This window comes from Muntiacus reevesi, chromosome 3 (genome assembly GCF_963930625.1).
Source record: "Muntiacus reevesi chromosome 3, mMunRee1.1, whole genome shotgun sequence".
Classification (NCBI taxonomy): domain Eukaryota; kingdom Metazoa; phylum Chordata; class Mammalia; order Artiodactyla; family Cervidae; genus Muntiacus; species Muntiacus reevesi.
This window is the reverse complement of record NC_089251.1, coordinates 92,448,014-92,471,136: the sequence shown is the minus strand read 5'-3', so window position 1 is coordinate 92,471,136 and position 23,123 is coordinate 92,448,014. Positions and strand designations below refer to the sequence as shown.

Sequence of the window (23,123 nt, the reverse complement as noted above, 5' to 3'; positions counted from 1 at the left end):
TTGAAGGGGTGCTTTCCAACACTTCAGAGACCCTGTGCCCTGGCGTTCCCACTCCCATGGGCACGGGGCCCAGGGCAGATCCTCATAATAAAGGCCTTTGCTACTTCCCTGCCGTGTAAATGGAATCTTACTTTGAGACTCAGAATGAACTGGCATCACGAGGGGTGGAAGAGATGCGCGCTGCCTGGGAGCCTCTCTTGCATCATCCCTGTGTCGCAGACCTCACCCACCTGTCCACACTGACCTTCGAACCACACCCCCAGCAAGAAGCCCAAGAAACCGGTAGGCAGTGTAAACGCTGCAATTCTGAAACCAATGTACGAATGTTTTCTATATTACTAATTTCTTTAGTGCTGAATTCCCCAAACCCAACTATTCACACAATCATTAAAATGTGTCATTAAAAAAATTCTGCCACAGATGGAGATTTATTCCTAATTATCTCAATTTTGTAAATTCCTCTCTATGTAGCTCTGCTACTGTTATTAATACATTTAAAGCAAACTATAATTCTTACAACTTGGTGTTTAAAAAAATGAAAATGCTATCTTAGACCCCCATATCTGCTCTTAGCCATGGAGGTACATGTTGATGGGAAATTTTTTTTTTTAATCTGTTCCACAATCACGTTATCGTGGTAGTTTGTCAAAGCAACCAGGTATGTTTGGTGAGTTTGTGAGCACTGCTGGTGTTCCCAGCCACTCACAAAAGACGCAAGAGACAGGCCGAGACATTTGAACACAGAGCCCCTGCCAGGGCCCAGAGCACTGGCTCAGACCCCAGCTCCCCCCTGACCAGTGGGGTCCCACGGGCAAGCGACTGGCCTTAATCGGCTTTAGTTTTGTCACAGATGACAGATAACTCAGTGCCTGTGAAAACTGCTGTCATTAATGGTAGAAATTACAAACTACTACCCACAGTCTTAATTTCTCATAAGGCAATGGTATCGCAGACGTGGCTCAGTATGAAATCCTATTTTTCTCACATTTTAAAAAAACTAAATATTAACAATGTTCTTTAGAGAGACGGAAAGGCAAAGAAAAGAAAATTCCTGGCCGGTGTTTCTCAGGGAACTCACTTTCTAAAACGATGTCACTTTTGTTCTGTAAAAAGGGCTGTGATCAGGCAAGAGTGGTCTCTATCAGTCTGTGATTTCTTTTTTCAAGTAACTCAGAGTTAAACGTGGTTTTACAACAACGCCTAGAAGCCTCTGAACTCACCTGAACGGCAGCGGCATCTTGGTGGTTGTAATGATAGAGCAGGCCCAGAGCAAAGTACCTGAAAGATAGCACCGGGTCAGTGCACCCCCTCCTGGCCACAGGCTGGAGGCGGCACCCCTACAGCAATGCCCCCGGCCCTCTCCCCAGCCCCACATGTTCTGCTCAACTCAGATCAACAACACATTTCAAGCAGCAAAATGACCCCCATCTCTGTTTATTTACTTATCATATGAAAATGTATTCCCTATCAACTTCCCAAAAGGACCATATTCAAATCTAAAATAAGCTGAAAAGTAAAAAAAACTACAGTTATACGATGGAAACTGGCATTTGGAATTGCTTTACAATTTACTTCCAACACTAGTATGATTTCCCATCTCTTCAGGTCACCATTAAAATCATCACGGGGAATGAAAACTATTTGGAAGGGAGGCTGTGTGAGCTCTTCTGGAAGGGAGGATTCTGAACAGCAAGAAAGGCCAACAGCATGCAGGCATGGCAGCGAGCAGGAGGTCAGGGAGAGTCGGGGTGGCAGGGGCTGGGGCGGTACCCAGAGTCCTGGGCCCTGAGTTTCAAGCCAGGCTTCATCACTCATGGACTGTATGACCTTGAGCAAGGTCACCCTCTGTGGCCCTTGTGTTCTCATTTCTAAGTGGACAGGATCAGGGATAACACAGAACTGCCTGGATCGTGAGCTGTTCCCACCTCTTCAGCTCTTAGGGGTATCCTCTCCTGGTCCCCCTCCTCTTCCGGCAAGCTGCCCCAGGGACTGTCAGACTTCTCCCCTCAAAGAGCAAAGACACTGAACTATCCCCTGGAACCTTTCTCTTCTCTAGGAAGCTTTTAGAGAGCTACACTGACTCGTCGGACCCTCCCGCCCCAAGTCGCAGCGTCGCTGCCACCGGAGGTCAGGGCATTGTCTGGTTCCTTCATAAATCACTCTGCTCCACAGTGCATTCTGGAAACTCAGGGAAACGGCTGAAGAAGACACTGCCTGTATGGAGGCCCGTCACCGGCCCGTGACGTCCCGCATCTGAACAGGGTTTGGGTTGTGAGCCCCTGTCCCCGCAGGATTTGACCAGCACCTCTGCCACGTCACATACTTAACAAAGGTCACAGACAGAGAATCTTACAGGGAGCACCCAACACCCCTCATTTTTAAAGAAACCTCCAGCCCAGGCCTAGAAGGCTTAGACCACTGCCCCCAGGATGAAGCTGGTCTAGTTGGGTCATCACTGCAGACAGGCCCCCACGGTACCCGGCAGTCGGTCGGCAAGGGGATGGACGCCGACCAGCTCATGCCTGTAATGAAGGCAGAGTTTGATCCCTTTTGTCCACAGGATCAGGAGGCCCACCTTTCTATCTACTTATCCAGGTATCCACCTCTCCATTCAATCTGGTCATCAGTGGCTGAAGTGAGCTATCACTTGACCAACACACGTGTGGCAGCTAGCACAGCCCGTCCCATCGGGAAGGAGCGTGGCGGAGACTGGACAGTGCACGGACCCGTGAGGCCCAGGACTGCACATTCTGTCATTAAGGGTTAGCATGGAGGGCTTCCTGGTGCCTCAGACGGGGAAGAGTCTGCCTGCAGTGCAGGAGATGCGGGTTCAGTCCCTGGGTCAGGAAGATCCCCTGGAGAAGGAAACGGCAACCCACTCCAGTATTCTTGCCTGGGAATCCCATGGACAGAGGAGCTTGCCGGGCTACAGTCCATGGGGTCGCCAAGAACTGGACCCATCTGAGTGACCGACATGAGAGCTGAGTGGTCTCTGAGACCCCTTTAGTTGGTCTGCAGACCGTGATGGGGCTGATGAACCCAAGGGTGACAGGTGGTCCCTGGAGAAAGGTGTGGGACTCAGAAGTCCCTCTGATTCCTTGGCAGCACAACAGCATGCGAGGGTGGGGGGTGGGGAAGGGCCAGGCGGGGAGCCCCTGGGGGGCGTCTGGGGTGGGGATGGAAAGACACTCACTTTTTGTGCTTCTCCAGCCAGGCGGCACTGTCGGGCAGCAGACAAAAGTTCTCGGTGACCAGCAGGTCCAGCAGGCTGTCGTGGTCGGCCTCGGCGTACAGCTTGAGCAGGGCCGTGTCGATGTCCTCCTTGTAGCCGTTGGCCACCTCCGTGCTGCGGACTTCGTTCAGGTAACTCATGAGGAAGCGCTTGCATTTGGCCACCTTGTCCTGGTCACCTTGGGTCAGCTGGTTGAGGTCTGCGAACTCGTGCAGGGGAGGGTGGGAGCGGGTGAACGAGGAGGACGTGGGCAGCAGGAGCGGGTACAGGGAGATGAGCTCCCGCACGTCAAGTTGGCCGCTCCTGCAATCACAGGGGCGGAGTGTGTGGAGCGGAGAGACGGAAGGGTGGAAGAGCCCAGCACCGCGCTCCACCAGCCTTGGGCCCCACGATGGAAGAGCGGGCTCGGCCACCGAGGACATCACACCCCCAGGCCCCCTGCAAATCCGGGCAGGAAGGAACGGCAGTGGCAGTGCACCTCTGACCAAAGGCGGATTCAGAGGCTCTGTGCACACCTCCTCCTTCACGTCCTCGAAGTGCACAGTCTGTTCTGCTTGGACATTTAGAAAACTTACTCTGCAGACCACACCTTCATGGGACGTTTAAGGGCTATCATAGCAGGTGCAATTTGATCTTCGGCATGAGTGTGGAATGAACATAAACAGCTGCTGACCCCAGAGCACACACCTGACCACCCCCTTTGCCCCCGCCACCAGAAGAAGGGCTGCTGGGCCATGTAGGGAGTGGGGGTGGTGGGAGGGGGCCCCGTGTGCAGGATTCACGACATACAGAAGGGCCCATGGCTTCCTAAGACACTGAGGCAGGAGCACATGGCCAAGAACAGTGCTCATAAACCCACCTGCTCTCTCTCTAGACTCACAGCCTTCAGTTAGTTAAAATCCCTGGAGCAAAGGGAAGCCAAGCCCTCAGGGGACCCACAGGTCATCACAGGTGCTCTAGAACGGCCTTCTCCTCTCTCCCAGGACCACTCTGAACGCCTCTCATCAGCCCCACCCTCAAGACCCGCAGCAGTGAGCCCGGGGCCATGGGGGGCGGGGGCCTCCCCACTCCCCCCAGAGCGCTGCACCTGCACAACTCCCCATCACAGCACCCCAGTGACGGCCGAGGCCCAACCGCAGGGACACAGGAGGGCCTGCTGCCGACACCTCGAGTTACCTGAAGAGTTCTTTAGCCTCCAGGAACTGGAGCTGTGCAAACTGTATGAAGCCCGCCTGCAGCAGGATCCGCCGGTACATGACCTGCAGGGGACACAGGCATCGTCGCTCAGACCAGCTGGAGTCACTCACCAAGGGAGGGAAACTGAGGTCCTGGTCACAACCCAGACTACACGTTAATTATTACAGGGAATCCTGAAGTTCTATGGTAAGGAAGAGACAAGGCTTACACGAAACTATTCTCAACATGTTAGTATACACACATGTATGTCAATCCACCCCTTGTTCCCGAGATCAGGTTGTTCTCTGAATAATCATTGCTCCTTCTTCTTCTGATTTCCCATCTATCCTGGTCTGTATCACAAAGTCACTAACATACTTTGGGCTTCCCTGATGTCTCTGTGGTAAAGCATCCACCTGCAGACTCAGGGTTCGATCCCTGAGTCAGGAGGATCCCCTGGAGAAGGAAATGGCAACCCACTCCAGTATTCTTGCTGGAGAATCCCATGGTCAGAGTAGCCTGGCAGGCTACAGTCCATGGGGTCACAAAGAGTCGGACACGACTGAGCAACGAACACTTTTTCCCACTGGTCCGTATTCCTCCTCCCACCCTCCCATCGACTGGCCAACTGGGGACTCTTGGGCAGATGGGACACCCCAACCCAGGAAGGAACCAGTGTTTATTTCGGAGATGTATGTGATGCTTACATTTCAAAGGGGGGCTTTCTTATCTTTTGAAGATACATAGTAAAATAGTTTAGATGAAATAGGACCAAAAAAAATAGGCATCAAAGCTCAAGCTTAAACATGACACTACCCATACTACATGACACACATCAAGCAAGCTTTCTGTAAGACACACACCTATGTCTGTAAATACCCGCTTACCGCCTCTTTCTTTACAGTGTCCCAAACCTTAATATAATTTAAGCTTGGCTTCTTAAAGATCTAAGCCTTCTCATCTTTGGGATCTCTGGAAGGAATATTCCTTTAATCCGAGTCCCACAGTTAAACTTCTCCATAAATCCCTCCCTAGTTCAGAACTCAGTGAAGCAAAACCAACACTTGCTTTAATGGAGAGAAAGGTAAAGTGTGAAAAGCCAGTCCCCTCGACTTCTGGTTTCCTTCCCGCCCCACTTTCTGGTTTTCCTGAGCCCGGGGTCTGGCATTTGGTTGCAAGCCTCCTAAAGTTAAAATAAGTAACATATCTAATACTTCTAAGAGTCACAGTCAACCCTTAAAAACACATTAATATGAATGAGATGTTATCTCTGAACTCTTTTGTCAATACTGTCTTCTTTTCCTCTCATGATTCTATTTTAAACAAAAACTCTTCTGCTCCAGGATCCACAGAGCCTAGCTGTTTGAAGACCAGTTCAAAGCTCTGAATCACTCATCACTCATTCCTCGTTGTTCAGCCCCAGGCACAAGCAGGGGCCGAGGGAAACGGAGGCAGTGTCTGCCCAGGACTCGGAGAGGAGTGAGGTGGAGCTGGGGAGTAAACGGCTGTGTGTTATAGGTTAACAGGGATAACTGTGGGAGCTCAGAGGAGTCAGTGCTGCCTGGAAGGATGGGGCAGATTCAGAGAAGAGACATATGTAAGTACAGTATAGAAACCATAATTTAGGGGACTTCCCTGGTGGTCCAGTGGTTAACACTTCACCTTCCAAGGCAAGGGGTGTGGGTTCGATCCCTGGTTGGGGAACTAAGATCCCACAAGCTTTGCAAACAAAAAACCAAAACAGAAACAATACTGTAACAATTTCAATAAAGAATTTTTTAAATGGCACATTAAAAAAAAAAATCTAAAAAGCAAAAACCCTGTATTTGCTGGATGATGGATGTTCTCTCCACTGACAAAAACCAGCACAAATAACAAGGGAAGAAAGCAATGGGGCAGGGGCGGGAGGCCAGCCCAGACTCCCCAGGGGCGCCCAGCGGCAGCTGTCTGCCCCAGGACCCCCTTGTCTTTGATCAGTGACGCTGGTTATTTCTGACCTGTTCTCAGGATGCTTCTGGAGTGCCTGCCCAGCACACAGGTGGCAGGTGGCTCAGGCCAGGTCACAGGGGGACAGAGGCGGTGGGAGAGGCTGGGGATGGGGGCAGGGTGCAGCGACCAAGGCCATCTGAGGTGGACCTGACTCTGGCCAGGAGGTGCCCACTGTAGGATCTACAGCAAAGGGATGTGGACACGCCAGAAAGCTCCTTTGGCGGTGGCGTGGAGGATGGGCTGCAGACAGGCAGGAAGGGGCTGTGATCACAACTCCAGCAAAATGGAGGAGGGTTCCCAGTGGTCATGTAGGCACGAGAACCAGGGCCAAGTTCCAGGTCACTGAGGCTGCATCTCCTGGGCCCAAATAGGAGTCTAAAACAACAGGCGGGGGAGACAGGGGTGTGCCAGATGGACACACCCCAACAGGGGCATCACACAGGAGGGCAGGATAAGGGCCAACACTAGCCAGTGACCACTGTTCGGCTGCTCGTGGGGAAATAAGAAGGGAGCAAAAATTCAAGAACACGGGAAGCCTCTTTAAGAAAATGCAACACATTTGAGGTGTGTCCCTGGGTGTGTCCAAGAGGGGATCCCTGATATGTGCCCATCCAGACACCCCAGAGCCCTTGGGGCCACTGCCAGAGGAGCCGAGAGCAGAGGCCACTAGAGCCCCACTGGCCTTCCCACCAGGATGCGATGAACAAGGAAACAATGCGATGCACGAGGCAGAAATAGGTGCTCTCAGCTCAGAAACACGCCCTGAACTGACAGCTTTCTTCTTTGTGCTATGCTGCCCCCTGCTGAAAGTTCGCAGATCATCTCACTTGAAAAACGTGAGGAATAGGGCTGGGGTGAGGGGAGGATTGGGAGTTGGGGATTAGCAGATGCCAGCATACAGGATAGATAAACAAGGTCCTACTGCATAGCACAGGGTGCATGTATGCTAAATCACTCAGTTGTGTCCAAGTCTGCGACCGCATGGACGGTAGCCCACCAGGCTCCTCTCTGTCCATGGGATTCTCTAGGCAAGAATATTGGAGTGGGTTGCCATTTCCTTCTCCAGGGGATCTTCCAGACCCAGGAATTGAACCCACACCTCTTATGTCTTCTGCATTGACGGGCAGGTTCTTTACCACTAGCACAACCTAGGAACTATAGTCAATATCCTGCAATAACAATAACGGAAAAGAATATGAATAAGAATGCATATATATTTATAACTGAGTCACTCTGCTGTACAACAGTAATTAACACAACACTGTAAATCAATTATTTTGATTCAATAAAATTTTCAAAAAAATTAAATAAATTTTTTTAAAATAAGGAATAAAGATGAAAAGTTTATCAGTATTTATCCTGTGACCATAAATGACAGGTTCTGACTTTTTCCACCTTTAGTCTACCTTCTGCAGCAAAAAGTCATGGAGGCCAGAAAGCATAGCTTCATCCCACAAACCATATAGTCCTGAAAATCTGACCAGCAGGTAACAAGAGGGGGATCACTCTGACTTCATGAGAATCTTTCATGAGTGACTTAGATGTTCGTAAGAAGCGTGCATGCACCAATATTACACTTTATCATTCTCAAATACAGAGAGTGACCTGAACTCACCTTGCAACCAATCAAGAAGAAAATTTTAGGAAACCTGATTTCTTCAGATGTGAGAATAATTCACGATTGTTTCATCAACTATATTGATCATACCAACGATATTAAAGCTAGCATTTCTTAAATGCATTACAGGCTTTCTCCTAAGGGAATTAATTAGATGGATTCCGGCAGTATTAGACGATTTACGAGTATGGTTCACAAAGCTTTTCCTATAGATAAGAGAAACTTAAAAAATTCAACCCCATCCCAACAAATATAAATTCTACATTGGGAAACAAATTACGCTGAGGATCTTTTCGTTTGTAATCACAGTACCCTTAGTCTACTCTGGAAGAACATGATTGGAAATGCAATGTGGTGTATTAAGCATGGGAATCATGTCAGAGGCTCAAATCCCGACTTGGCCTCTGCTGGCATCGTGACCCCCTCCTGCAGCCTGCATCCTTATCTGTACGACGTGGATGCATAGAGAAACTTGAATGACAGACACGAAGCGGTCTGCAAGGCCCGGCGCCCTTAGATCCTAACATTTTCTAATCGGCAGCTTGGAGGCATGCTTCCTTAAGGCTCGCTGACTACAAACCTGAAATTTTTCCTTCGGGATGTTCCTCCGGGCGCCTTTCGCGAGAACCAGAGCCTCCTCCACTCGGCGGCTGGCTAACAGGTCCTGTATTTGTTTTTCCAGAGGTAGCGGAACCAAGATGTAAACACCTTTACTCGTGGCAACGATCACTCTTCCTGGGAAGAAATCGAACACTGTTGGAGGGCAAATGGACATTGTGCTGGCAAGAAAACACCCCGCTTTCACTGCACAGGAGCACGAGCTGACGTCTGAACAATGTCATCACAGCTCTCCCAACACAGAATTGCCACAGCAATCAGAAATTAATGCTTCTATCTCCTTTCCATCATAAGAAAAAGGCAAAAAAAAAAGGCAAACTCTTAACACTACATTTCTGAAGTATAAGACATAAAGATGCTTTGCCTTTTTTTATTCTACGATGCTGACAAATTTAAAGCCAGTTGAATAGATCCATATGAGGCTATACAGCTCCAACATGGAAAATGAGCAATAAGAATTATGCTACTCCTCATATAAAGCTGGGGCTTCCCTGGTGGCTCAGATGGAAAAGACGTGCAAAGCGGGAGACCTGGGTTTGACCCCTCAGTCTGAAAGATCCCGGGGAGGAGGTCATGGCAACCCATGCCAGTGTTCTTGCCTGGCAAATCCCATGGATAGAGGAGCTGGTGGGCTACAGCCCATGGGTCACAAAAGTGTTGGACATGACTGAGCAACGAACACTTTCACTTTTTCAAATAAAGCTGTTTAAAACTCTTTTCTCTCCAGGTTAGTCAGTTTATAAGGAACTAAGATTACAAGGCGCCATTCTGAACCATAAGCTGACATCTCGCACTTGCCCACTATCCCAGATCGCCGAGTCCCGGGTTACCGCCTCCCTCCCACGAGAGACCCTGACCCTCGGCACCATGAGGTCCTGCGCAACCCAAAGGAGAGTCAGGCCTGCGCCCAAGAGAACTCCTCCTGCCAAGCATTGAGAGCTAGTTCTGCTCTCTCTGGAGATGCGTTTCAAACTAAACTAATGCCTGTTCCCAGGAAGCAGTGGAATGGCCTTGTCTTTCTGTCTGAAGGTTGTTCAGGGTCAGCCACATCTTCCTGCTCCCTCTGCTTCCCGCTCCTTGGGACCCATCACCTTCAGCCCAGGCCCACCACCTGGTCTCTCCCGCCGGATGCCCCTGCACCCCCCTTCCTGGGCTCCCTGCCTGGCTGTCTTCTCTGTGTCCTCTGTCTCCATGCCAACCGGCACCATCCCCCCACACTTGTGAGATTTGGCCCCTATTCCGTGTTGGGTCCTCCTTCCAGGAGGCTTCCCATGTTCCCGCCTGGGGCAGTTAAGTCACCAGCCTCCTTGTGCCAATGACCCCCATGCCTGCCTCCACCCTCAGCCCACAGAGCACGTAACACTGTCGTGAATAAGCTCTCCCATGCATGTGCGTGTTGGAGCCCAAGCTGAGTGCTGACACGCTCATGTGGGATGACAAGTCTCAGCAGGCTGTGTCCCTAACACCTAACACAGGAAGGGCAGTTTGTGGGGAGCCCTGGGGGCAAAGGCAATGAATGCACAGATACACATGAGCGCTTGGCTTCAAGACAACATCACGAGCGGTGTTCTTAGGGAACTGGGAAATTTGGCCAGGGGCAGGGCTGAGAGTGCATTTCCGAGGTGTAGAAAGGGCTCTGGGGTTAAGTGGGAAAATGCCTGCTGGAGGGTTCTGGATTCAGTGTCACGATCTCCTCTACATACTTCCAGACGGCTCAGCTGAATGTGAACCAGTACCAAATCCAGGTGAACAGGGGACGGGAAGTCACTTTGTTTCTCCTTCAACTTTTCAGTACATGTGAAGATGCTCATGATAAAACTGTTCTTGTTATTTAGTCGCTAAGTCATGTATGACTCTTCTGAGACTGCATGGACTACAGCCCACTGGGTTCCTCTGTCTATGGGCTTTCCCAGGCAAGAATACTAGAGTGGGTTGCCATTTCCTTCTCCAGGGGATCTTCCAGACCCAGGGATGGAAGCCGCATCTCCTGCTTGGCAAGCGGTTTCTTTACCACTGAGCCACAATGGATCCCTCATGTGGTTCGCTCCCTGGCTGCCCTGATCTGCTGAGGCGTCATCCCCTGCTGGCCCTCCTCACATACTGGGCACCACAGTCACGCTGAATGACCTACACGATCTGGAACCTGGGGTTCCCTCCTGTGCAGACTCACATGTGCCTTTCTGACTGCCTAAAGGTTCTTTCACACCATACGTGCTTGGCTGAATCCAGCTCATCCTCAAAAGTTTGGCTCAAATGCCACCTCCTGCAAGAAGCCCTCCCTGGTATGGTTAAGAACTACTTCCTACTCTGTTCTCCTAGCTGGCCTTATTTGTTGCTGTCAAGCTCTCACATGCTGTAGCTATTTGTTTAAATGCCTATTTCCCTTTAATCTCCATGCCCCTGAAGCTCAAAGACTGTATCACACATTGCCTATGGATTTTCTGTGCTTGGCAAGAGGCCACATTCCCGGGGGTTCCCTATAGCATTTAGTGAAGACATACCATCACAAAATACCTGAAAATTCGGTGGAAACTCGTACCTTCAAAATCCTGGAGGATGTGGCCTTCCTTAAAGGGCAGGGTCTGCTTCTGCTGCTGATCCAGCATGCTATGCACGGTGATGAACTCGTCATCCAAGGCGACGACGTACGGGAAGCAGACGGCCGCTCCAATCACATTCTCTGACCAACGAACAGGTGCACGCTGAGAGATCCCAGCCACCGTGGCGAACATGCCTGGGAAAACAGGAAGCGTCGGGGGTCTTCAGAGAGCTGTGGTTTGCTTGCCTATTTTCTGCAGAGGTGAATACCTGTCCCCTTCATCACATTTCAGGATGGGAGAGATGATATACCAGGCTGTATGGACAGAAGACCCTCATATCTGTTCTCATGAAGGGAACCTCTCTTCCAAGAATGTCCACCTTATACCTCCTTCTAATTAACCATAAAATTAAAAGACGCTTATTCCTTGGAAGAAAAGCTATGACCAACCTAGACAGCATATTAAAAAGCAGAGACATTACTTTGCCAACAAAGGTCTGTCTAGTCAAGACTATGGTTTTTCCAGTGGTCATGTATGGATGTGAGATTTGGACTATAAAGAAAGCTGAGTGCCAAAGAATTGATGCTTTTGAACTGTGGTGTTGGAGAAGACTCTTGAGAGTCCCTTGGACTACAAGGAGATCCAACCAGTCCATCCTAAAGGAGACCAGTCCTGGGTATTCATTGGAAGGAGTGATGCTGAAGCTGAAACTCCAATACTTTGGCCACCTGACATGAAGAACTGACTCAATGGAAAAGAACATGATGCTGGGAAAGATTGAAGGCAGGAGGAACAGAGAATGACAGGGGATGAGATGGTTGGATGGCATCACCAACTCGATGAACATGAGTTTGAGCAAGCTCCGGGAGTTGGTGATGGACTGGGAAGCCTGGTGTGCTGCAGTCCGTGGGGTTGCAAAGAGTTGGACACGACTGAGTGACTGAGCTGAACTGAATTAAACATAAGGTTAAAAAACGTGCACATGGGTCTTCCCTGGTGAGTCAGGTGGTAAAAAAATCCACCTGCCAATGCAAGAGACAGGGTTTCATCCCCAATCTGGGAAGATCCCACATACCTTGGAGCAACTAAGCTCACGAGCTCTAACTACCAAAATCCACATGCTCTAGAGCACGTGCTCTGCAATGAGAAGCCACTGCAGTGAGAAACCTGCAAACCACAATTAAAAAGCAGCCCCTGCTCACTGCAACAAGAAAAGCCTTTGCAGCAATGAAAACCCAGCATAGCCATATTAAAAAACAAAAAAACCAAAAAAAGTGTACGTGCACCCACATGAAGGTGTACACTGCTCATGTCCTCAAACATGGGGAAGAGAAAATTTCGCACAATTTAAGAAGTTTCACAAGCTTTCTGCCACATCCAGTCCTCCCATAGGTTTGCGTCTCTAAGTACCAGCTTTTCCCTAGACATTCACTCCACACTGAATGCATTTGTTCAGATGCTTATTGAGTACCTACTGTACACAGGCCTCTCGACAAGATGCCCCATGTGTAAGTGTCGTCCCGCACCACCTGCCCCCCCCCCGCCCCCCCGCCACCACTGAGAATTCAGGTGTAATTCTGGTTCTCTCTGATACAGGGGTACAGCTAACTTTGCAATTCAAGACAGTCTGCTGTTGAGTGCTTGTCAGTGATAACACCCACATTCACTGATGGTTTATCTACTTTGTACTTAAAGCACTAACTGCCTTAAGTGGTGTCTGAGTTTTTTGACTCCTAAATCAGGTGTGGGGATATCTACAAACAAGCAAACAAAAAACAGTTGATTTGGAAAACCTACCATCCTAATTCCCCATTTGCAGGAAACAAAGCCCTGCCTGACACTATGTGTCATCCATGCTTACGACCATCAATGATGCTGCCAGCTACGATTCTCAGGAGGTGATGCTGAGAACTAGAAAGGCCACAGGAAACAAAGAAAGCCCTTCCAAGAAGCTAGCAGCTAAACTAGATGCTTTTGGTGGGATGAAACTGCAGTCAATAAGAGAAAATCAGGGGCATGACCTTGGAACCTCCACACTTCAAAATATCTAGAAGTGAGCTCCCTCAACTCCTTTTTAGAATGGAGAATAAACATAGACCACGTGGAAACCCATACACAGTAGAAAATCCTATAAGGAAGTCTTATAGATTCTCATTTTTGCACTTATGCCCTTACAGGAATTCTCTCTGGAGCCACCTTCAGGCTCTACTTTGTACTGTGCTCAGTCGTGTCCGACTCTTCGCGACCCCAAGGCCTGCAGCCCACCAGGCTCCTCTGTCCATGGGACTTCCCAAGCAAGAACACTGGAGCGGGTCGCCACTTCCCTCTCCAGGATCTTCCCGACCCAGGGATCAAACCTGCATCTCCTGGGGCTCCTGTATGGCAGGCACGTTCTTCACCACTGAGCCACTTGAGCAGTCCCTCAGGCTCTACTTTAGCACAAAATAGGTGATGCTATGACTGGCCTATTTTTGTGCCATGAAACCCACACTCACAAAACGATCTAATGAAAACTGAGCAAACACGGGGCATGCAGTTGTTTGCCTCTTGTCTCAATGTCGGCAAACACAGTCCACAAGTATCTGCTTTTCACAACCACAACCTCGCTCTCCAACCTCAGCGTGAATACAAGGACAGAGGTGGAGAGACTGGGCAGCGAGTGGCAAGCTTAGTGGAGGCACCTGGGCGCCCTGCTCACCCAGTCCCCCAGGGCCCGCCAGGAGGAACTCCTGTCTCCCGATTCTCTTGACGATGGGCCGCCGCTCCTCGCTGCAGAACGGGAACAGGTCCTGGGCAGCGCCCGTGCTGTAGTTGAGGATGATGTACTGGGTGGTGAGGGCCAGGCACAGGAAGTGGCCGTCCACGGCCACGGCCAGGGGCTGCTCCGGCGTGGACACCTCCCTGACTATCTGGACGCGGTCCTCGTACACCAGGAAGACCTGGATGGTCCTGCGCTTGACCGAGATGATGCACACCTCCACGCAGAAGGGGTCCCCGCTCACCGGGTTCTCGTTCAAGGCGAAGGCCGTGGCCCCCTTGATGCGGGCGCCCGAGGGCACGGGCTCCAGGCTCAGCATGTGGACCAGGCTGATGCAGCCGTCGCACAGCACCAGCAGCCGGCTGAGCGCCGACGCGGCCCGCAGCTCGCTCACCGCCTTCTTGAAACCCAGGTGTCTGTGCAGCTGCCTGGTGGCCGTGAACGTGGCCGACCCGCCGGGCGAGGGCTTCTCCTCCAGCAGGAAGTGGTACACGAAGCAGTCGCTGGTGCCCACGTAGAGGTTCCGGCCGCAGCACTCCACACACTCCAGCGACCCCCGGTCCCGGTCGCCCAGCAGCTGCTCCCGCTCGATGGCGGGGACCAGGGTGAAGGCCTTGGTGCTCATCATGCTGGCGGCGGCTCTGAGGGACGGGAAAGGAAAGGGAGGTTAGAGGAACGAGCGATGGATAGAACCGTTCCGGGCGTGACAAATAAACATCAATTCCCAGTTGTAACTTCAGAGAAAGGAAACCATTTGACACTTGTGAAAAATACTGCAAGAAAGACTTCTGACTTGGCCTCCTCCCGCAGGCAAACAGGGACGCTGCCAGGAGAGCACACACGTGCTTGTAAGTAACTGCCAACTCTCTCCACAGTCGTTCAGCCGCTAAGTCAAGTCTGACTCTTTTTGAACCCAAGGACTGCAGCACGCCAGGCTCCCCTGTCCTCCACTATCTGAGTTTGCTCACTCTCATGTTCACTGAGTCAGTGGCGCTTTCTAACTATCTCATCCTCTGCCGCCCACTTCTGTTGCCTTTAATCTTTCCCAGTATCAGGGTCTTTCCCAATGCGTCGGCTCCTCACATCAGGTGGCCGAAGTATTGGAGCTTCAGCAGCAGTCCTTCCAATGGATATTCAACTCTCAACAGAGCTGAGATTCATTATACACGGAGTCTCCCTACATTGTTCTTCAGAAACAAACTTCTGGGTAGAAGACGGGCATGTCTACTCATCCACAGACAACACAAGACAAACATTTTGGAAAAAGACAAAAATGATCATCACTGATGTTCCCCCAAACCCCACCAGCCACCTGACTCAAGTCTAAGTGAGCAGTGGGGCACCGCTCCATGGTGGGGCTCACTCCTGCCCCTTGGATCTCACAGGAGTCACAGAAGCAGGGACCACACCCCAACTCCCTCGCATTCTTCTCACTGAGGCGTGCACATTGTCCCAGCACCGTCTTTGGTTCCCAGAATAAATCTGTTGGCATGGAGCAGGAAAGATGTGCCTCAAATCTCCAAGGCTTGTAGGTGGCGAGTTGAGGTACTTAGCAAATTTGTGAGAAGGTCAGTTAATAGATTACTCCCACTGGAAGACACACTGTCCCAAACTTGAAGCCTGGGCTTCTTACTTCTTTCTCTGGAAAGGACTCCGGTTTCACAAATTAGAAGCAGAAACAAAGGCACCAGTGCAATTCAGTGGGGAAAGATAAAGTCATTTCAATCAATGGGTGCTGGAACATGTGGTTAACCTTGAAAGTGAAAAGTCAAAGTATTAGCAGCTCAGTCAGGTTTGACTCTGCGATCCAATAGACTGTAGCCCGATAGGCTCCCCTGTTCATGGAATTCTCCAGGTAGGAATACTGGGGTGGGTAGCCATTCCCTTCTCCAGGGGATCTTCCAATTAACTTCGGTTATCCCTACCTCATACCATCTCTTAATATAAAAATTAATTTGAGATGCATCAAGTTATTTTTTTTAAAAAGCTAAAACTACAAATCTTCTAGAAGAAAAGATAGGAGAACATCTTTGAGATCTTGGGGTACATAAAGATTTCTTAGGTTACAAAAAGCACTAACCATAAAAGAGAAAAAGCTGGTAAACAGGATTTTATAGAAATTTAAAAAGTGTGTCCACTGAAAGACACCACTAGGGAAATGAATAGGCAAGGCCCAGACTGGGATAAAAATCTGTGATAGCTATCTCAGACAAAGGGCTCACATTCAGAAGAGAAAACACGACGGTCAACAGCCATGGGGGAGAGATCAACCTGCAGAACCACGTGTAATTGCAAACTATAGCTACAAGCAGACTTCATTTCATACTCATCAAATGGACAATACCTCCCAAGTCTGATGACGCTGGGGGTTTGCAAGAATCTGGATCCATGGGCATGTCCCTGCTGCTGGTGGAGGCTTCTGGGCTGGCCAGACCATGTGGGTGACGGAGGAAGCCCTTGGCAACTGGGGAGCCAGGGATTCTCCTTTTGGCCTCACTGATGTTCAGCAGGACATAAGCAAGGAAGCTAGCAGCAGTCCTGCTGGCAGCTGGGAGGAAATGGAAACTCCACAAGGATGGATGGATGGAGCACCAGACAGCAATGAGGGGATGCACTGAGGCCCACCCATGATTCGGTAAACTTCCCTGGAAAGGGGAGCTGCAGATGCTATATTCGGCCTGATACCTCAGGCCTTGTGGGATGCAGAAACATGGAAGTCCCAACTAATGTAATATTTAGAGTTTCAGCCCTACACAATGAGATCATAAAGAAAAGTAAGAGAATAAAGAACAGAAACCCAAGGGGGATAGGACGTGAGTGGGCAGAAGCTGATCTCAAAGGTATTAGTCATGTCTGCTTCCCTACACTGAGTTGCTTTTATTACTACTCTCTACATCTCATGTGAATTGTAAATGTTCTTTTCAATATATAAAATATTAATTTAAAAATATTTATAAAAAACCCTACTCATTTCCCCAAACCAGCTTACCCTGGAAACATAATAGATACGCAGCCTCTGTTAAATAAGCGTGGTGTGCACGCACGCTCAGTCGTGTCCAACTCTTTCCAACCCCATGAACTGTAGCCCACCAGGCTCCTCTGTTCACGGGGTTTCCCAGGCAAGAGTAGCGCAGTGAGTTGCTATTCCCTTCTCCAGGGGATCTTCCCGAACCAGGGATCAAACCTTGGTCAACTGCATTGCAGGTAGGTTCTTTACTGCTGAGCCACTGGGGAAGCCCTTAATAAGCCTGGCAGGAGTCATAAAATGCAGGTTCCTTGTTTACAATCTCACTTCACGGAAACATTTACAACCCATGTGAATGATTTACTTGTCATTTCTTAGTTCATCTAAATCCAGAGCTTAGTTTATCTGAATCCGTATTTACAAAGCCTGAATATTTCCACATATCCCGGGTTACTGGAAGATGGGAGATGGTCCAGCAGGGTCAGAAGCCCTGCAAGGGGCAGTGTGGGCACCTTTCAGGGTCCCAGCCTCTTATTTCCTGACCTCTGCTCAGCCTCTGCTACCCTGGCCACACAAATGCCTCCACTTCTATCCATAGCCAGCTGGAGCTGCATGTTGTGTTATTCCGGGCCTGGCTTCCCTCTGCATTCTCTCTGAACTAAATCTCACCAAGGCCAGGCTGCATTAAAGGTCACCACGCAAAGAATAAATACGGAATAAAGGCAATGTTTGAAGTAGACAGATTATCTAGATGCTGCTGCTGCTGCTAAGTCGCTTCAGTCGTGTCCGACTCTCTGCGACCCCATAGACAGCAGCCCACCAGGCTCCCCCGTCCCTGGGATTCTCCAGGCAAGAACACTGGAGTGGGTTGCCATTTCCTTCTCCAATGCATGAAAGTGAAAAGTGAAAGTGAAGTTGCTCAGTCGGGTCCGACTCTTAGCGACCCCAAGGGCTGCAGCCTACCAGGCTCCTCCATCCATGGGATTTTCAATGGAGTGGGCTGCCATTGCCTTCTCCGTATCTAGATGCAGAAACTGGCTAATAGACTCAAGGTCATAAGATTAAAGAAAGGGAAAGAACTTCCCTGGTGGTCCAGTGGCAAAGAATCTGCCTGCCAATGCTGGAGACTCGAGTTCAATTCCTGGTCTGGAAGGACCCCACATGCCGCAGAGCAACTAAGCCCGTGCACCACAGCTGCTGAGCCCGGAATCTAGAGACCTGGAGCCTCAACTGCTGAAGCCTGTGTGCCCGAGCCTGTGCTCCGCAACAAGAGAAGTCCCCACCATGAGAAGCCCACTTGCCACAACTAGAGAAAAGCCCATGAAGCAACAAAGACCCAGCATAGCCAAAAATAAAAATAAAATTATAAAGAAAGGAAAAAAAAATATATATATATAGAGAGAGAGACTCCTAATCTGAGACAGAAATAAATATATCCTAAAATAATGCTATGACAAAGTGCCATTGATTGAAATGGGATCCTCACCAAAGTTTATTTCTTGGAGGACTTCCCTGGTGGTCCAGCGACTAAGATGCTGAGCTGTCAATGCAGGGGACATGGGTTTGATCCCTGGCCAGAGAACTGAGATCCCACATACATTTGCTGAGAGGTGCAGCCAAAAATAATAGCAATTATTATTTTTCCCTGAACTAAAGGACAGTTACCTCCTGTCATACAATGTGCACATGATATGAGGACAGCCTTAAGATGGGCGTGGCGTCCTGTGTGTCTGCAAAGAATCGCACACGTGAGAATTACACCAACACTTTAAAATGAAACAAACCCTTCAGAGCCCTACACAGCTGTGTGTGCACCAGAGAGGCTCCATTTTAGATCGATGGGTATCACAGCTCTGTAACAGGGGGCTCTTCCTATGAATCCACTAAAGATGATTTCTTACCTGCATTTTATTTTATTTTATTTTATTTTTCTTACCTGCATTTTAAAAAGGACCCTCTACCTAAAGTTGGGCTTCCCAGGTGGCTCTGTGGTGAAGAACCTGTCTGCCAATACAGGAGATGCAAGTTGGATCCCTGGGTCAGAAAGATCCCCTGAAGGAGGAAATGGCAACCCGCTCCAATATTCTTCCCTGGGAAATTCCATGGACCGAGAAGCCTGGTAGGCTACAATCCATGGGATCACAAAGTCGGACAGGACTGAGCAATTGAGCACACATGCAGGTGTATGTATACATACATATATACATCATTTATACACACCACCTGTATGCACATATATGCACATAGTGTGTGTGTCTATGTACCTATCCTATGGATCCTATAAGAGCAACAGCAACAGTTACAAGTGAAGTAGGGATCTGGGGAGGGCAGGGTAGGCGGGCCAGGAGCCGGGGTGGGGGGGTAGGTGGGTGGTCTGGGTCTCCAGGGCATCTTCCTCAATCCTGGACTTTTAAACAGCTGTTAGGCTGTTCGAGGGTCTTCTGGATGCTAGGCAATTGTCCCCTTTAACAATGTTCTTTTTCCCGAAAGTTTAATCTCCCCAATAGCAGCTACCTGACCATCAAGACAAGATCCTGACCTCAAATCACCTGCAAGATTTCACAGCATGCTCAGTGACTCCTCCTGCCCTTCTGCATGAGGCATTCCAGCTCACTCAGGGTAGCCCCAAATTAGCTTGCTACTTTTGCCTTCATTTAGTAGTACAGTGTTTTTTAATAAAGAAGAACGGGTCAGATTTGTCACAGAAGAGATGAATTGTAAAGTACTGGCCAAATTCTTGGGCAGTCTCCAAACACCTGGCCACCACAAATGATTACTTTAATGTATTTCTAATGAGAACTGGGCTCAGGCCAAGATGAAGATGCTTAACCCATTAAGGAAAATTTCCTCGAGTTTTCTTAAAGGATCACAAAATTTTAATATTAGCATGAAGGAATAAGCCATAATGTTTTGTGTAAGAACAGAAAGGTTAGCTGCAAATCAGGCCTGGAAAGTTTAGCATTTTTTAAACACTTATCTCTGTGCTTTTAAAACTTGTCCACTGGATCTGCCTGAAGGAGAAAGGGACCCTAGGCAAACCCCTGCCGCTGGAGGGTTAGGCAGAGGCTGAAGTGTCCTGGGAGCCTGCAGTGGAGGGCAAGCTGCCTCCAGGACCAGAGGGCTGAAGTTCACTGTCGAGTGGAAGAGAAAAGGCAGAGGACGGACCTGCAGGTGAGGGCTACCACCACACCTGTCCCCCCATGTCTTTGTAAAATGTGCACAGAAAATGTGCACTCTGGAGTTCAGAGTCCAGGAGGGGTCTAACTGCAGAGGCAAGCCCTCACTGGGTTAACAATTATTCAGAGCCGAGCCCACCCACTTCAGAGCCCAGACAGCTCTGGCCCCATGACTTCGTTTTTGTTTACTGACCATAATTTATCCAGCACCTACTAAGTGCCAGGCTCTGTGCCACATGCACATTCTCTTAATGTGTTGCATGTATCTTTTCTCTTATTTCCCTGGTTTTGACTGAGGAAATTGAGGCTCAGAACGTCCAGTGATGCCCAGGGCTCCCAGTTAGAAGGGGCAGGGGCAGGATTGGAACCCAGATCTCCATCCTCCCTCTCCCACCACAGAGCAGCTCTGCCCCTGTTAAGCGAAGAACCCGGCCTGGGAAGGCCATATGCCAGAGAGGCCGCTTCAGTGATCACGGAGGCAGCAGGGCTGGCAGAAATGGAAGGAAAAAGAAAAGGAAGCAGCTCTCCAGCTCTTCCTTCCTATCCGATCATAAGGCTGGAGTTTCCTGCTGACCAACAGAGAAGGGAGGCCAGAGGAGGGGCAGTGGGCTAGGGGCTCCCTCCAGCCAGCTGTGAGCCCCGGCCGGGCTGCCGGCTTACACCGCAGTGGACCCTCCACACACGTTCTCCCCGGGTCTCCACCTGCCACCACTGTCTCCAGGGCTGCCTGCCCTCCCCGGGCACTTGCTCAAGGATGGAACCCTGATCTGACAGGTTGGGGCCCCTGAACTCAATACGACCTATGCGCATGAAGAAGAGCTGTGTGAAACCCCATTTCCTGCAGCCAGCTAGGGCCTGGGGCGGGGGAGGGTGATGGTCACCCGAAGCCTTTGGCGGGAGTGATGGCAAGTGCGAGCAACGAGAGGTGGCAGCTTCGGTCTTGAAAGCCACCTCTTAAAACACAGAAGGCGGGCAGAGGAAAAGCCAACTTCCATAGCACCTGCGTCCCAGGGAAGAACGGCGGCGGCGAGGATTCCCCGCCTCCCATCACACACCCCTGCCGGGTCTCCCAGTTCAGGCCAGACAGTCGGGCTCGAATGTGGCCCGGAATTCGCGTTCTCAAATCGCAGGAGCTCCAGAAGTCAACCACAGCGACGAAATGATCGCAAGCTCGCCTGGAGTGGCAAGGGCGTGGGGCGTCGTCCTGCTGGGCTCCTCCCCGCCCCCCCCCAACAGCTCACTCAAACCCGGACGGGGTCTCGGGTCTTCGCAGACCCTAACCCGCGCACGCTGCACACCCACCGGGTCCCCGCGCCGCGCTCCCACCCCCCGCTCGGCCGCAGTCCCCTCCTCGCCACCTGCCCGCGCGCACCTGCTCGTACCCGTCGCCCCCTAACCCCCTTCACTCCCCCGCCCCGACCCTGGGCCCGCCCGCCCCGCGCTTACCGGCCGCGCTCCGGCCGCTCCGGGCCCCGCGCCCCGGGCCGCGCGCTCCTGGGCCCCGGCCCCGGCCCCGGCTTCGGCTCCGGCCCGGCCCGGCCCCGCCGCTTCCCGTCACGTGGGTGGCCGGGGGCGGGAGCGCCGGTCCCAGTCCGGCCTGCGCCTCGCGTCGGCTGCAGACCCCGCCCTGGGCCGGACCGCGGAAGGGGGCGCCCCTCCGGCCTCGGATGCCCGGGGTTTGGGGGGCCCGGAGCGCCTGCCTCGGGGCTCGCGGGGTCGGTGGGCGGGAAGACGCGCCGATCTTCGCGGCGCACGAGCGGAGCCTGCCGGGCCCTGGGCGGGGTCGGTAACGCGGCAAGGCTGCAGCTGCCGGGGCCGCGCTTTCTCCTCCCCGCGGCCTGCTGGACACGCTCGCCGCCCTATTTCTAGCACCGCGACGGCGCTGGGCAGTGTACTTGCTGAACGATCAAGTGAATCCACCCATCCCTCCATCCTGGGAAAGGCTGGACCGCACGGCCACCTGACGTAGTTGGACTGGAGGAGTGAGTGGATGGCGGCTGGTGGCCCCCGTTGGGCTGAAATGGACTGCCAGGCACGAGCCGCCTGCCGCCCGCCCCAGGCCCACAGTTAGCCCCGAGCCCCAGGGGCGGTGAATTCGCAGGGTGTCCTTACTGAAGCAGGGAGTCCAGGACAATTTACCCACTCCTTCAGGAGCGCCCATCGATAGCTATCCCTTTGGGTCAAGCTACAGCGCAGAGTCCTAGGTTAGGATGAATCCATGAGCCTGTCTTCCAACATATAGTCAAACTCCAGTTCCACAAAGAAAATTCCCTCTAGGGCTGTCAGTGCACAATTATCAGCATATAAAAAGCCCAATTTTCTCAATGATTTTTCTGACTTTAAGAGGCCCCCAAGACCTCAGCTTTCCTCCAGCCCCTGGAGAATATAAAACAAAGATGTCGTCTCCAATCTAGAGGCAGATACCAGCTACTACTCTGCAGTGTTCTGTTTCTAAGGGAGGAAAACAAATGACCCTCCAAAAAGTCAAATGAATCAAATAACAAATCATCAGGAATTAATTTTCTGTGACCTCTTACGTCCTTCCCTTCTTGCCCCACACTTCCACCTGCCCCAGACAGAGTTTCAGTCCTGACTCTGTGGATCCAGCATCACTGGCCCAACCTCCAGGTGGGTAAAGGATTTCCAGAGTGTACAGCTACCTGTGCTTCAAGGGCAAGTGCAGGTCTGGTGGAGCCAGGGAGCTGGCTCCACCCGAGTTTTCATCCATATAATTTTGCCCAGGCCCATGGAGAATGTGTGACTGGTCATCAGCTCATCACTGGCCCACTTGGCCTAGAATCCACTCTGCCGTGTCATTTCAGTGCTCTGCCATGACCTGGCGTGAGATTAGGTACAGGTGACACCTACTGACTGCCAGCCAGACAACAGGGCTAAGGGGCTTACCGTGGTGACCTCATTTAAGCAATATCCTTATGAAGTAGGCACTGTTGATTTCTACATTGTACACAGGAATTAACAAAGTGAAAGACTTCCCCTAAATTCCACAGAGTGAGCAAGGGTAAGAACTCAACAACACGGTGAGATTTTTTT

The 23,123-nt window shown here is 50.9% G+C and overlaps 1 protein-coding gene across 2 annotated transcripts in view; it reads right to left on the bottom strand.

Moving 5' to 3' along the window:
* TGFBRAP1 (transforming growth factor beta receptor associated protein 1) overlaps positions 1-21,634 on the bottom strand; it is a 30,654-nt gene extending 9,020 nt beyond the window's left edge. For both annotated transcript variants that reach the window (XR_010662362.1, XM_065929646.1), the window contains exons 1-7: positions 21,519-21,634; positions 13,872-14,572; positions 11,173-11,367; positions 8,596-8,750; positions 4,409-4,491; positions 3,194-3,535; positions 1,221-1,278 (exon numbers count right to left, since the gene is read on the bottom strand). Coding sequence is in view for 1 of the 2 variants with exons in the window: in XM_065929646.1 (XP_065785718.1) it covers positions 1,221-1,278; positions 3,194-3,535; positions 4,409-4,491; positions 8,596-8,750; positions 11,173-11,367; positions 13,872-14,559 (1,521 nt within the window). In the remaining variant the exon portion in view is untranslated. The remainder of the gene's footprint in view (positions 1-1,220; positions 1,279-3,193; positions 3,536-4,408; positions 4,492-8,595; positions 8,751-11,172; positions 11,368-13,871; positions 14,573-21,518) is intronic.
* Between the last annotated feature and the right edge of the window lie 1,489 nt (positions 21,635-23,123).